This window comes from Cotesia typhae, unplaced genomic scaffold (genome assembly GCF_013202065.1).
Source record: "Cotesia typhae breed Kobodo isofemale line unplaced genomic scaffold, CoteBio_Ctyphae scaffold_152, whole genome shotgun sequence".
NCBI lineage: Eukaryota > Metazoa > Arthropoda > Insecta > Hymenoptera > Braconidae > Cotesia > Cotesia typhae.
Window position 1 is genome coordinate 9,704,467 of NW_027423776.1, and position 14,006 is coordinate 9,718,472.

The 14,006-nt window shown below is 27.8% G+C and overlaps 1 protein-coding gene and 1 non-coding gene across 5 annotated transcripts in view; one reads left to right on the plus strand and one right to left on the minus strand.

The window, feature by feature from the left end:
• Positions 1-7,105: 7,105 nt before the first annotated feature.
• The window catches only part of LOC141536506 (uncharacterized), a 64,376-nt gene continuing 57,475 nt past the window's right edge, over positions 7,106-14,006 (minus strand). For 3 of the 4 annotated variants that reach the window (XM_074257081.1, XM_074257084.1, XM_074257082.1), the window contains 8 exons: positions 13,413-13,652; positions 13,051-13,198; positions 11,861-12,072; positions 11,252-11,790; positions 9,303-10,946; positions 9,044-9,203; positions 8,650-8,818; positions 7,106-7,835 (listed from right to left, as the gene is read on the minus strand). In XM_074257081.1, coding sequence (XP_074113182.1) covers positions 7,649-7,835; positions 8,650-8,818; positions 9,044-9,203; positions 9,303-10,946; positions 11,252-11,790; positions 11,861-12,072; positions 13,051-13,198; positions 13,413-13,652 — 3,299 coding nt within the window. In that variant the 3' untranslated portion in view covers positions 7,106-7,648. The remainder of the gene's footprint in view (positions 7,836-8,649; positions 8,819-9,043; positions 9,204-9,302; positions 10,947-11,251; positions 11,791-11,860; positions 12,073-13,050; positions 13,199-13,412; positions 13,653-14,006) is intronic. The other variant, XM_074257083.1, reaches the window with a different exon arrangement.
• On the plus strand, positions 8,123-8,195 carry Trnat-cgu (transfer RNA threonine (anticodon CGU)). The gene has a single exon. It is a non-coding gene; the product is annotated as a tRNA-Thr (tRNA).

The window sequence follows — 14,006 nt, forward strand, 5'->3', positions numbered from 1 at the left end:
AATATGGCCAAAAATAAGTTTGACCCGACTTGTAAATAATTGCCATATTTGTTTTAAATTAAATTAAAAAATTCCCAAAATTTTAGAATTCCTAAAATTTCCTTATTTTCTTAATTACATACACACTAACTATAACTGCCAAAAGCTCGAACTTACCCCTGACATTAAAACCCCAACTAAATAAATAAAAATCCTCACACTAATTAATTAACACTCAAAAACCAAAACTAAATAAAAGTGATTTAAATAACTAATTTTTTCGTAAAAAATCAACCAAAAACAATCATAGCCTTTAATCATCTGGCTAAACATCAATCACCGGACCTTTCACTTATCATTTTAAAATCAGGCGCCAATAAATCAATACAAGTCATTATCATTAATAAAAAAGATAAAACCACAGCAACAAAATAAAAAAACTGCCATCAGAGAATAATATTGTTATTCTTCTGCTTATTTCACACCAGTATCCTCCTATGAGTATAAATATCTATATAGATATATATCCATACGCTATACTTAACTGAACGAGGATCCTGTCCATGTCTCGGTCTTGTTAGTCCTCTTAATTCTCCCCTTGCTGAAGTTCGGCTCAGTATTCTGTATTTTGTATCCACCTCGTTCACTATATAGAACAACAATAACTACCATACAGCTGGAGTAGAGCGTGTAATATGGACAGAGCGTTAAACCAGGCTAAAGTAGCCTCGTGATGTTCCATCTACATCCTCAACTGAGCTATGGCTCGTCTGTCTGCCAATTTTCAGCGGCCGTAATGTGGAAACAGGCTTTTGCTGTGCTACCACCAATAATCCTTATAAATAAGTGTCTGTATACATACACAATGTCCATTACACTGCACTGCATAACAACACATTGCAAAACAGGACTCGAATGACGCCTTACGTGAGAGCTACACTTCACTCCACTAGGCTTAGCTCTAGGCTCTTTAGTTTTTAGTTTGTTGCTCTTGGCGTCACTCATACATTTGCAAATGTTATATATATATATATATATATATATATATATATATATATATATATATATATATATATATATATATATTTATACTAATACAGTAACTATTATATGTCAATACGGTACTGCTGGTATCGGCATTGAGTTCGCGTGTGTATTGTGGGCGTTCACCTTAATGCGCATTTATCTCTAAGTTATATTACAAAGACGAAAGACCTTTCTATTGTATTATCATTTTTTTTTTTTTCTTCTTATAAGTTATGACTGCAATCGTGGCTTTTTCTAGTCCTCTGGGAGTTAGTTAATTATTTATCTAACGTCTGATGTGACTTTCTTAAGGTTTATTTAGCTAGCATGGACTCGTCTATCATAAATTGACTTATGATTTGAAAAAATTTATTTGTCATAATAAATTTACTAATTAGTTGCTCTATTTAGAGTTTTTTTGCTTGTTTAGATTCCTATAAATTATTAATACACAGAAAAAAAAATTCACTTGAACGAAGGGAAAAATTCTTGAACCAAGAAAATAATTTTAAGCCAACGCATAAGCTATAAGTATTTAAATAAATTTTTGTACAAGAAAATAATACCGAATTAATTTTGACAATAAGAAATAAAGTGTTTAAGACATTATTACTGAAAATTTTTGGTTATACTGAGACGAAAAATTTTTAAATCAAGTAAAATTTACTTAAGCCAAAAAAAAAATTTTGTTTTTACTCAAATTAAAAAAATGAAGTTCTTTAAAATTAGTTATTTGATTTAAAAGAATTTTTTTAAAATTAATTTCAGATTTGGACTTTTAACTACGCACCATTTTGTCGCATATTTTTTTTTTTTTTTTTTCATTCTAGTTCCGACGATAACTATGCTTTTAATTTTTTTCTAATTAAAAAAAATTTTTTTTTGTTTTGATTTTCATTTTCGTGTAATTGATAAGTAATAGAATAAGTGTAATGAAAATTTAAAAGCATTAGTCATCACCTTGATATAGAAATAAAATTTTTAAAATAGCTTTAATTTTAGCAAATTTTTTGACGCAAAATTTTTTACTATTCGTTAAAAATAAATTTAATTTCTGCTAAATTGACGATGCTATAATTTTATTTAATTAATAATTTAAGTAATATTAATAATATTACGATTTGTTTTAAATAAAAAAAAATATTAACGAATATTAATAAATTAATAAATTAAAAAAATATTAATAAAAAAACCGGAAATGGATCTAAAAATGAATAGAATAAACTAAAACTAATAATGATAATAAATGAATAAAATAATTATTCGTTAGTAAATGAAAGACGAAGAGGTATGTGTAACAAGAGACTAAAGGTAAGAATAAAGAATGAAAGAATAAAGGAAGACAGGGAGGCAATAAGTAAAGGCTAAAAAGGCATCGTGAATATTAAACTGTTAGAGCGGTCACTGGGCGCTTTGATTGGAGTTGAAAAGTTTATAATACCCGTAACCAGTTAATCCTGAAGTTGGAAACGCTATCACGCTCCTGGGCCGTGCCCGAGGCGAATTTACTCAGATTACATTAATTCGATAAATGGATGCTACAAGTTGAGTCGCGAGAGCACCGATAAGTTTATGTGATGTCTTAAATCACCACTTCAAACGTCTCCTTCATCAACACCTTTGCTCCCTTGTCCCTCTTATAATGTTTTTATTTTTTTTTTCAACACTATTTTCGTAGAACGGAAGCTGAGGGAACTACATTGTGGTCCTGGGGCATTGCCGAAGGTCACTGACCCTTTTAATTCCTCTGGTAATTCCAGACTTGCACTTGATGTAACACTTAATATTTTTTATACATTTCTTCAATTGAATTTTTCCGTGGTTCGTGCTTTTTTCCTGTTTTCCTTTCCCGGGATATTTTTTTAACTCGAGGGCTGTTGAGAGCTCAAGAAATTTTATTATTCATATTTATATTCATATTCATATCAATGGAAGGTTTAAATGCCAGCAAGTTTATATTATAAGTCGTAAACGGGCTCTAGATTGAAGACGGATTCTACCTGCGGTTTTCAAGCCCACAATTGCGTGTTGGGTTAGAATAAATCTTGTTGTTAAGTTTTAATATAATATAATAATATTAAATGTTTTTGTATAAGAATTCTTTCCAATATTTTCTTTGTAAATATCTGATTTATTATTTTTTATTCAATAATAGTTAAAAAAAAAACAATAGTTTTTAAATATCAATCTTAACTTGCAACTTGCGACTGCTAAGTGTACAAATTATAATTTTAAAAAATTTTATTTTGATAATTTTAATTAAAATTTATTTAATTTGGGTACTTTTTAAATTAATTAAAAAAAAAAAAATATTGCTACTCTTAAAAAAATTTTTTTTTATTAAATAAAATGCATTCAATTTTATATAAATTTTGTGGAAACTCAATTGTTAATAATTAAAAAATATATAAATAATTTTTTGACTTGAGAAAAAAAATTTTATCATAGAATTTTTTTTTGAGTAAAATAATTTAATCAAATAAATTTGGTAATGTTTAAAAAAAGTCGACAATATTTTGATCAAATAATTTATTAAACTTTTTGTTGCTCCTTACGTTTATATTACAATATTACAAGATAACGAATGTCAATTACATTCTAAATCATATCATATCTTCTCTGTGTTAGTTATTCATCTGAAAAGTACACATCGGTATATTTATATTTTACTTTAATTAATGTGAAAAAACACATCGCGGTACTAGTGGATCTGTATCTGCGAACGCTGCCCGTCAATTTTTTTATTAACACACACTATCATCTATCATATTAATCAACAAAATCAACAATTTTAATTTAATTATTTAAATCTCTAATTTTTTTTTTAATCAGTCAAACAATTAATAATAAATTATTTTTAACTACTAATTCTACTTTAAATAACTAATTACAATTACTAATAACTTATTATTAATGACAATAAATTTAACAGACATCTAATTTTTTTTTTAATATTTATTACAATTTAATTATGATGAAATAAATTGAAAAAAAAAAATCTTCTTGTAAAAATTAAAAAAAAAATTATTAGTGCGAATTTTAAGAATTTTAAAAAAATTTTGCGGGTTTAAAATTTTTAATAAAAATGATATTAAAAAAAAATTTTATAAAAAGAAAAAAAAAGCTTCTAAAAAAAATAAGACATTTAATAATTGTAAAAAAATGATAAATGCAATTTTTTTTAAAGAAAATTTTCTAAATTTCTAAAATAAAATAAAAAAAAAAAAATAATTAAATGCAATTTTTTTAATTTCTAAAATAAAATAAAAAAAAATGGTTAAATGAAATTTTTTAAAGAAAATTTTCAAAATTAAAAAAAAAAAAATAATTAAATGTTTGCTAATTTCATTATCATCAATACAATTAACATTTCTTCTTCTCTAACTTCTAATTTCAAACAAAAAAATGTTAGCAAAAAAATTGACAACCACGCTCGCAGTTTCCATTTATAATTATTTATATTTGTGTCCCCTACAAAGCTTATTTTTAATCAGCAATAGTAATCAGTAATCACTATTGATGTACACGTACATATTTTGTACCAAATACCGCACATTAATGCGTGACACTGAAACAAATATAAAAAATCTTTAATTATAATTTGTGTTGATTTTTACTCCATTTCTGGGCATGAATTTTAATTTAAAAAAATTCATTTAAATTATTTTTTAAAAAATAATTAATTAATAAAAATACGCTTACACTTTAATTATAAAAAAAAAAAATTATTCTAAAAATTCAGAAGAAAAATAATAATATACTCATAAAAAAAGGAATAATAAATTTAAGTCATGATCATACATGTAATGCCTGCACATGCTTACGCAATTTTATTTCTAATTATCTAAATATATATATTTATATCCATTTATATTTATATATTATATACCTTCATAGATTTCGTGTAGAAATAATTCTTCTCTTTTTATTTTATTTTATTTATTATTATATTTTATTTATCCGTTTAAATTTAAATTAAACCATTCATTATTCGGTAGATCGAAAATTTTAGTGGATCTTTATTATTATTATTATTATTATTATTTTTAATAGATCATTAATCATGTCCACTTTGGCACGCGGTTATGACTCGCTATTATTTTCCAGTTATAAATTATTATTTGAATGGTTTATTTTAATTTTTTTTTTAAATCATTAAATTCTATACTTTAGAACGACTTTTTGATTGGCGTTAATGCTGCCGAACACCATTTTTTTACTCATTAGATTTTAAATTTTAAATTAATCTTAAGGGCATTCTCAGACACGCCATTTTATCGCTAAATTTAATGGCCGCTCTTATAACAATTATTTATCGGCTGTTAGACAAAAAAATTTTACATCAATTATAAAAAAAAAAAATTATTTTTACAATTTTATTTTATTTTAATTTGTTAAAATTAAATGTTTTATTTTCGAAGCGGGAATTGTGATTCAAAATGGCGCATTAGAAAATTTTTGATTTAATTTTAAATAATTTTTAATCATTAAATAGATTTAAAAATAAAATCTTGAGAACTTTTAGGGAAATTTAATTATAATTTGCAATTTTAATGAAAAAAAAAAAAAAAATTAAAATCAGTCTAACAATGCCTTTGTTATGATAATTAGAGGTTAAGAGACAGAGAAAGTTTTTTTTTAAAAAAGATATGTATCTTCAACCTTAACGAGAGTGTTAAATAATTAGTTAGAAAAATTTTATTAATTAAAATTGTGTTATAAAATAAAATATGAAAAATAACTAGAAATTATTTAATTTTACTCTCAATTATACACTGATAGAAGGATTTATTAATTATTAATAATTTAATTTATTTGAAAACAATTATTTAATTTATTAAATTTTAATAAATATTTATTAACTGTTAATAAATATTTATTAAATCCTATGATGTTAAAAAATAATTTGTTAAGAATTAATAAAACTTATTAAATATAAACAAATCCTTCTATCAGTGTAATTTCTTGTTATTTTTCCAAATTAAATTAATAAAAAAAAAATTGAATGAAATTATATTACACCTTAAATAATACAAAATTATTTTGGTATTGGAAGAGTAAATATTTTATTAAAAATAATTATTGATTAATAAATTAATTATTAATAATTATCAAATTTATAAATCTTAACACTTGCATGTTAATTTTGCTCGTACCCTTTAATACACAAAATTTCTATATATTAGTTCATTAAATATCAATAATTAATAATAATAATAATAATAATAATAATAATAATAATAATAATAATAATAATAATAATAATAATAATAATAATAATAATAAAAGTATAATTATGTAATAATCAATATATTAATATAAATAATACAATATATTTCCCGCCAACAAAAAATTCAAAAAATTATTTTTTTTTCGCCGAACACAATTTTAATTCTCAAAATTAATTACATCAATTTAAAAAAAAAAAAATTTATTATCGCGGGTTGAATTTTGATTTAACTAAAAAAAATATTTTTCAAGCAAACGGCAAATGTACACTCTTAATAAATCTAAAAAATTACAAAAGTTCATTTTAATAAATTCAGCTAAAAAAAAATTCTCAAAAAAATTATAGAAAAGTTTTTATGAATATTTATACATATATATTTATGTAATATCAATTATCAAGTAAGCTGTGAAATAAAAACTAATTGTTTTATATTAATAAAAAAATGATGCAAAATTGCCGCTTAACTTGTTTAATCAAAACAAAATTATTTAAATAATAATAATAATAATAATAATAATAATAATAATAATAAATTTTCATTTAAATAATAATATAATAAAATTTACGGCGGAAGTTTATCGTAAGCTTCCAGATTGAATACTCTAAATTACACGCGTTAAACAAATGACTTTTCATTTAAATTTCAATAATTTCATTATTAACAAAATTTTTATCGTAAATATTTTATTTATTTTCCCTGTCGCTTTAATAAAATGGTCATTTTTTTATTTTTTTTTTAGATTTATTATCAGACACTGAAACTGCATTTAATAAACTTTAAATATTTCCTTTTATTTTGTTTAATTAAATAGTATTTTATTAATAAATATTAACCCAAGCTTTACCACTTACAATTTATTACCTTACGTGAAAAATATGTTTTTTTTTTTTTTTTTTTTTTTTTTTATTATTTAAATTTGTAAAAGGCTATCGCAAAAAATATCTATATCTCTCTATGACATCTAAGCGCTAAAAAATATGTGCTCCACTTGGTTATTACTTTTACAATAAATTAATTGATCAATTAATTAATTAATTAATTAATTAATTACCATTTATTTAAGGAACTGCAATCAAACAATTCAGTTTGTGATAAATTTAGTGTGAATTGTTTTATTGCTATTACTTATTAACTTCTTTGGATATATAAATATTTATAATATTTTATTTACTTATTTACTTGTTTATCTTTCGGATAAAACAGCAACGAGGTTAAATATTTTGTTGCTGAGATATATTAAGTGGAACACATATCGGCACCGCTTGGAGGAAGATCAATGTCAGTTTCAGTGTGATTTGTTATTATTTCTGTTTTTGTTTTCGTTTATCAGTACTTTTTTATTTTTAGTTTAGATTTCCTTGTTTTGCTGGTTCTAGATTTGTTCGTGCTAGATTTTTCTACGTTAAATCGAGTCATCCAGGATTTTTGACGAGTTTTTTTCCACGGTAGTCGTAAACACGCCGACAAAATAGCACCATATCTGATGGTACTGGAATGGGAGGCTGTCTACTCTCCCGGGGATAACTTTGCTCTCCGGGCGGTACTATTAGTCCTGGACAATCCAGGTTTTCTTCTATTCTTCGTAAATTTTTACGGTATCTAAAACAGTTACAATTTTTATAATATTAAATTTATTTTTTGTTTTTATTTAAATTTATTTTTTATAAGGGGCTAAATCCGCAGAAAATTGAATTCAACAATTTAAAAAAAATTTTTTTTTTTATAATTAAATAATAATGAAAAAAAATTTTTTATGTAGAAATTTTTAAAAATTATAATTGCGACTATAATAAGCTCATCCCGATGTTATCTTTACCGTAAGATGGACGGTGGCGTTTATTACCTGATAGGTCATATTAGGTGACTGAATAGTAATTACGGATAGTGTCTCGGATAGCTTAACTGGTAGAGCCTTTGGCGCGTAACCAAACGATCCGGGTTCGATTCCCGGTCTGGGCAATCCGAATTACTTTTTCAGTTACCGAAAATTCCTACTGAGTAAAGGTCCTCCCCTTTCCCCTTATCCTTTATTTCCCTAATTCCCAAAAATTTGTCTTTAATGACCAATTTAGCTATTATATATGGCTAAATATATAATTACACTCATCAAGAGCTTTCATTTGAGTACCCACATGTATTTTGATATATTTTTCATATATACATATATATAAATATATAAATATATAAAAAATTGATGTGGGTACTTAAATGAGAGGTTTCGATGAGTGTAACATCGGGGTGAGCTTATATCTTCAAAAATTTCAATAGTTCACAAGGTACAAGGTATTTTTTCATATTAATAAATTAAAAATTTTCTTAAGAAAAAAATGATTGAATAATCGCTTTTTTTGACCGTTCTAGTGCGTTTAACCCCTCAAAGAAGAAATTAAATAATTGTTATTAAAATACCCACCGACAATATTCATTAAACGTTAAAATATAACACTTGTCTTCTATACAAGCAACACTATTAGCGTCGCGATGTCGTGATGCAAAGACTTCGTCTTCAGTATCAAAATCCGTACGTCCTTGTTCCGTATGTTCTGGCCTGTAGTACCACAGTAACGAGAACATCATTTCACCTGAAAAATTTTAAATTATCTTAAAATTTGTTTTTAAAAAAAAATCAATAAATAAATATCAAACAAAATTATCATTGATAAAAAATTTAATAAAAAAAATACACATTAAATAAAATTATTATTAAAAAAAAATCAAATTAAAAATAATAAATATTAAATAAAATCATCATTAAAAAAAAAATTAATGTAAAACATTTAATTAAAAAAAAAAAAAAATAAAATTACCATCATCAGGATTTTCCCAAAGCGCAGCTATCTTAGCAACAAAAGGCAAATCCGCTTTCCGTGGACCACTTTTTAATAAAACACAGTCCCGTGGTCTCAGCACATCTCCACTGACATGTTTCATACTCTTGTAACACCTCCTTATCGCTGATTCTTCATTCTAACAAGCAAACAACAAAAAAGTTAATCAATTACTTAAAAAAAACTCTCTGAAACTTTCCTTAAAAAAAAAAAACAAACTCCCAAACAATCTAATTACCGTTAAATAAACTTTGGCCTCATACGAATCTCCTTCCCAGCTCCAGCCGTTGCTCCACTTGGGCTTGAGAAAGCTCTTCTTCGTCAAAGAACTAAAACTATCAAGCACCCCGACGACACTTTCATCCCGTCCCGGAGCTTTCTTTCCCGCGCCACAAATTTTCTTAGTATTTGTACTTTTTTTATTACTCTTCTTCTTAACTAAGGCCGCCGGTTTCTTCCCCTCTTTATCCTCCCTGTCTTGAATCTTGACAATCCTCCCCTTACCTCCCGCACATTTCGCCTCCGCTTTCCTCCCCTTGTCCTCCAAAATTTTATTCTTAACCATCCCGATCTTATTCTTAACTCTTGCCTTCCCACTCCCGTCCTTGCCCCCTCCCTTGTCTTTGTCTATTAATTTATAATCCTTGAAACCTAATTTATCCGATTTAACTATCGTCTTTGGAACATTTTTAATAATCGACAATAAATTACCAGATTTTCTCTTGCTATCACGCTCTTTAACGTTACAACTCTTACCGCTATTAACAATAACATTACTGATATTAATACTACCACTATTACTACTATCATTACACGTACTAACAATATTAATATCATCGTCCGTCCTACTAGTCATTTGTACACTCTGTTGAATCACATTGTTGATGGTCTCCATAATACTCATCGCCGAGGCGGTCTTAACCGGACAAGTGATTCCGTTGCTCATAGACTTCTTAGCTCGCTTGCTATTACTCTCAGCAATATTACCTTCCTCAGCTTTTCTTTTAAAATTTTCCTTCTTGACCTTCTTCTTGGCCTCCAAGGAGCCAATTTCCGCCGCATCTGTGCCAATTTCTCCCGCTAGGTCTCCAGAATCAACAAAATGAGTTCTATTAACAAGATACTCTTCATTCATCGGGTTCGGGACCCTGTGGTCATTAATATCGCGCCCAGAGCCGACAGACAAGGTCCGTTTGTCCAGTTTTATTTTCTTGGGACTCAAACTCAAACTGTCCAGCGACATCTTCCTTTTGGTCACTTTCTGACACTTTGAGGTAATTAATATCTCTCTGCGGGTAATATCGGACTCAGATTTGTTATCAGTGTCGTCCTCGATTGTCTCCGTAACGGTGTCTTCGTAATCGGGCTTGGTCCAGCCCTCACTGTCGATATTAACCACAACAACGTCGCTTATCTCTTCCTTGACCTCCGCCTCCGCAACATCCAGCTTGTCGTCGATCATCAGGATCCCCGAGTCCTTGTCAATCTCCAGGATCGCCATCTCCCGGTCCTCTTTTAGACACTGCTCGCACTTTATGATCCCGCACTTGTAGTCGTCCTGCTGCTCGCACTTTACGGTGCAATTTGACACGCAGGATAAAGCGCTGCTGTCGCTGACGATTCCGACGCTGCAGGACTCGCACTTTACGTTGTTGTTCTCGGTTTTGAAAGTTCGCATGCTTTCCGGAGATATGGGCGCCAGTTTTTGGAGAGATAGAGCTTGCGGCTGTTGAAGAGATGGAGGAGATTGCGCGACCAAAGACGGTGATGGGACTGAAGCTTCTGCTGGGGAAAGTGTCTCGATTTTTACTTCGCAAGTTGATGTGCACGCTAGCTTTTCACACGCGCATTTAGGGTGTTTGTTTGGACTATTTTGATCTTCCTGCAAATGAATGGATCAATTTATTATTTATCCATTAGATAGACAATTTAATTGCTAATTTTTGATACAATAGAAGTTATTTCCAAAAATTTTTTTCTACGTTTAATTATCAATTTTAATATATGAAAAAAAAATTTTTTTTAATATTTTTCACTGAAATTTTACTCAAAATTAATAACTTTCTATTTGATATTTTTTTTTGATCACAAAAAATTAGAAAAATCAATTAAAAAAAAATAAAATAATTAAGTTAGAAAAATTCTATTGAACTTATATTTAGATTTTAGATTAAATTTGGATCGTACCTTAGCGTGACAATCGTTGGTGTGGGTAGTTGACGAAGGAAGCTGCTGATTCTGGTTCTGGGTGTTAGTAGTATTAGTTTTACTATTATTATCATTATTATTATTATTATTATTATTATTATTACTATTATTATTAGAAGTAGTAGTACTAGCGATATTTTCAATATTATTATTATTGTTATTATTATTAGTATTAGTAATATTATCATTATTATTATTATTACTATTATTGTTATTATTGTTGTTATTAGTATTATTGTTATTAAGATTATTATTATTATTATTATTATTATTATTAATGTTACGATGATGAGTGTTAATTTGGACGCGATCCGTGTCCCAGGCATTAGCGCCGTGAGGAGGCGCTAACCCGGCTAATCCCCTCGCAGGCGAGGGGGGCCCTACTAAAGCACTGGGTGGCAATGACAGACCGGGCCCCGATGCCACTGGCGCCCCCTTACCATTACCAATAAGGGGCCCAGTATCCACGTTTTTTGGACACGATTGCATCGGGCACGGACAACCTTGAAAGGCTGCGTCTGTAATAAATTAATTTATTTTATAATTATTAAAAAAAAATTTTTTGTAAATACAATTTTGAAAACTTACGATCTACAATAGGTCGACCTTGAGCGTGAAGATAAGCGGGATTAGGTGGTGGTGGTGGCGGTGCTGGCGGCGGAGGATATCCAGCATAATAAGGCGGAATTGAGTACTCGCCAGGAGGCGGAGGAGGTTGATATTCTACGACTCCTGGGGCGCCACTACTTGCTCCACCTGCTCCTCCACCTCCTCCTGCTTCTGGATAGCTGTAGTACTGTCTGTTAATAATTAGAGGTAGTTAATTACAAGTTATAATTCATACTTTGTAATTAATTTTTAAAATTTTTTACTGTTGTCCATTTTTATTTAATTACACAGCTAAAAATTTAATTATTATTTATAATTGTTTGTTGAGTATCTTTTAATAAAATATTTTAGTTATTCATTTTCTCCATGATTTTAATTTTAGAAAAATTTTTGTGATAATAATTATGTAAATAATAAAAATTACTGTGAAGAAAATTTTTTATTTAATGATAGAGTAATATTTCAATTTACTTTATGAATTATTTATTAAATATTTATGTAAGTATATATTAGTCTCTAATTTATCAGATGATTATAAATTAAATAATAATAATCATTAATTTGATTTAAAAATAATCGTATTATATAAAAATAATAAAAAATTTAATTATTGCTGTTATATTTACAAAAATTTCAGAGTTTTTTTTATTAATAAAAATTTTATAAATTTTTTTAATCACTCCCATTATTTATAAATTTATAATTTTAAGTTTAAAAATTTTTTTAATTAAATATTTGATTTTTTATCTAAATTTTTCTATATAAAAAAGTATGAAAATTAAATTAGCCATCTGAAAATTTTTGTAATTTATTTTTTTTTGAAAAATTATAAAAAAAAAAGTTAAAAAAAAAATTTTATGTAAAAAACTTGAAAAACTCTAAGTATAATATAAAAAATTTTTTATTAGTTCTTATTTAACATTTTAAAGAAAATAAAGAAGTCGGCTAATTTCAATAATACAAAAATTTTGTATTAAACATTGATATTCTTAAATCAAGACAAAAAAGTGTTAAAAATTGAACAAAAAATTTTTTTGGGGTAAAAATGAAAAACGTGTTACTGTATTAGCGAGTTGAATTAAAAAAAAAAAAAAAAAAAAAAAAACAATTCGAACTTTCTTAAAAAAATTCTTCGATTAAATTTGAATAAAAAAAAAATTATCAATTACCTTCTATAAGCCGGAGCATATTTATAATAAGGAGGTGGATGCGGATGCGGATGCGGATGTGGATAAGTCGGTGGATAACAGAGCTCCTGATACTGCGGCGGAGTCCCGTAATATTGAGGGCAGTAGGCTCTGTAGAACCCGCCACCTGCTGCAAAAATAATTACGTATAAGTATAAGTACAAGTATAAATTCGCAAAAAAAAAAGAAGTATGAAAGGTGAATTAATCTCGTTAGCACTTGAAGTGGAGAGAACACTTCCGTGCGACTTCATGAAGCTCGTTAAACAATCCGTAAGAATAATAAAAAAAATAAGAAAGGAGTCGAAGTAGGCTTTTTATAAATAAAATAAAAAAAATGCTCACTGGGGACAATCGATGTGGATGGACTCGCTGAGCCCGGAATTCTTGACTCCGGTTTGCGATACGAACGCCAGGAGGAATTACCTGTGCTGTTAGTGCCACCGGAAGTCGTCGAGGTAGCCACCAGGTCGTCCGAGCTCTCGGAATTTTGAGGCGGCGTGGGCGTCGGTTCCGGTGGCGGGCCCTTTATCGGCGGCAACGTGGGAGGATGCTGAATTAGCGGACCTGCTGGTTGGTAGTAACCTGCAATCAAATTTTAATAATCATTATTAACTTGGTCATCAATTACACAGATTTATCGCGGGTATTGTTATTAATTTAGGGACAAACAGTTGGCATGTTAAGTATGTTTGTTTGGTAATTAGACAAAGCATTATTCGAGAGCAATAACACCGAATCTCGTCCTCGTTGTCTGACATTAAATAATGTCGATGTGTGTTTAGTTGTCCACCGTAAACATTTAACATTCGGGCTGGTATTACGGCTGGCTATTGATATTTAGGGGAGTTTATTGTGTTAAGCTTGACTTATCAAGCTTACATATTATAATTAATATTGTGCTGTGGATTTAATTAACCCTGGGGTAATTGATATGGA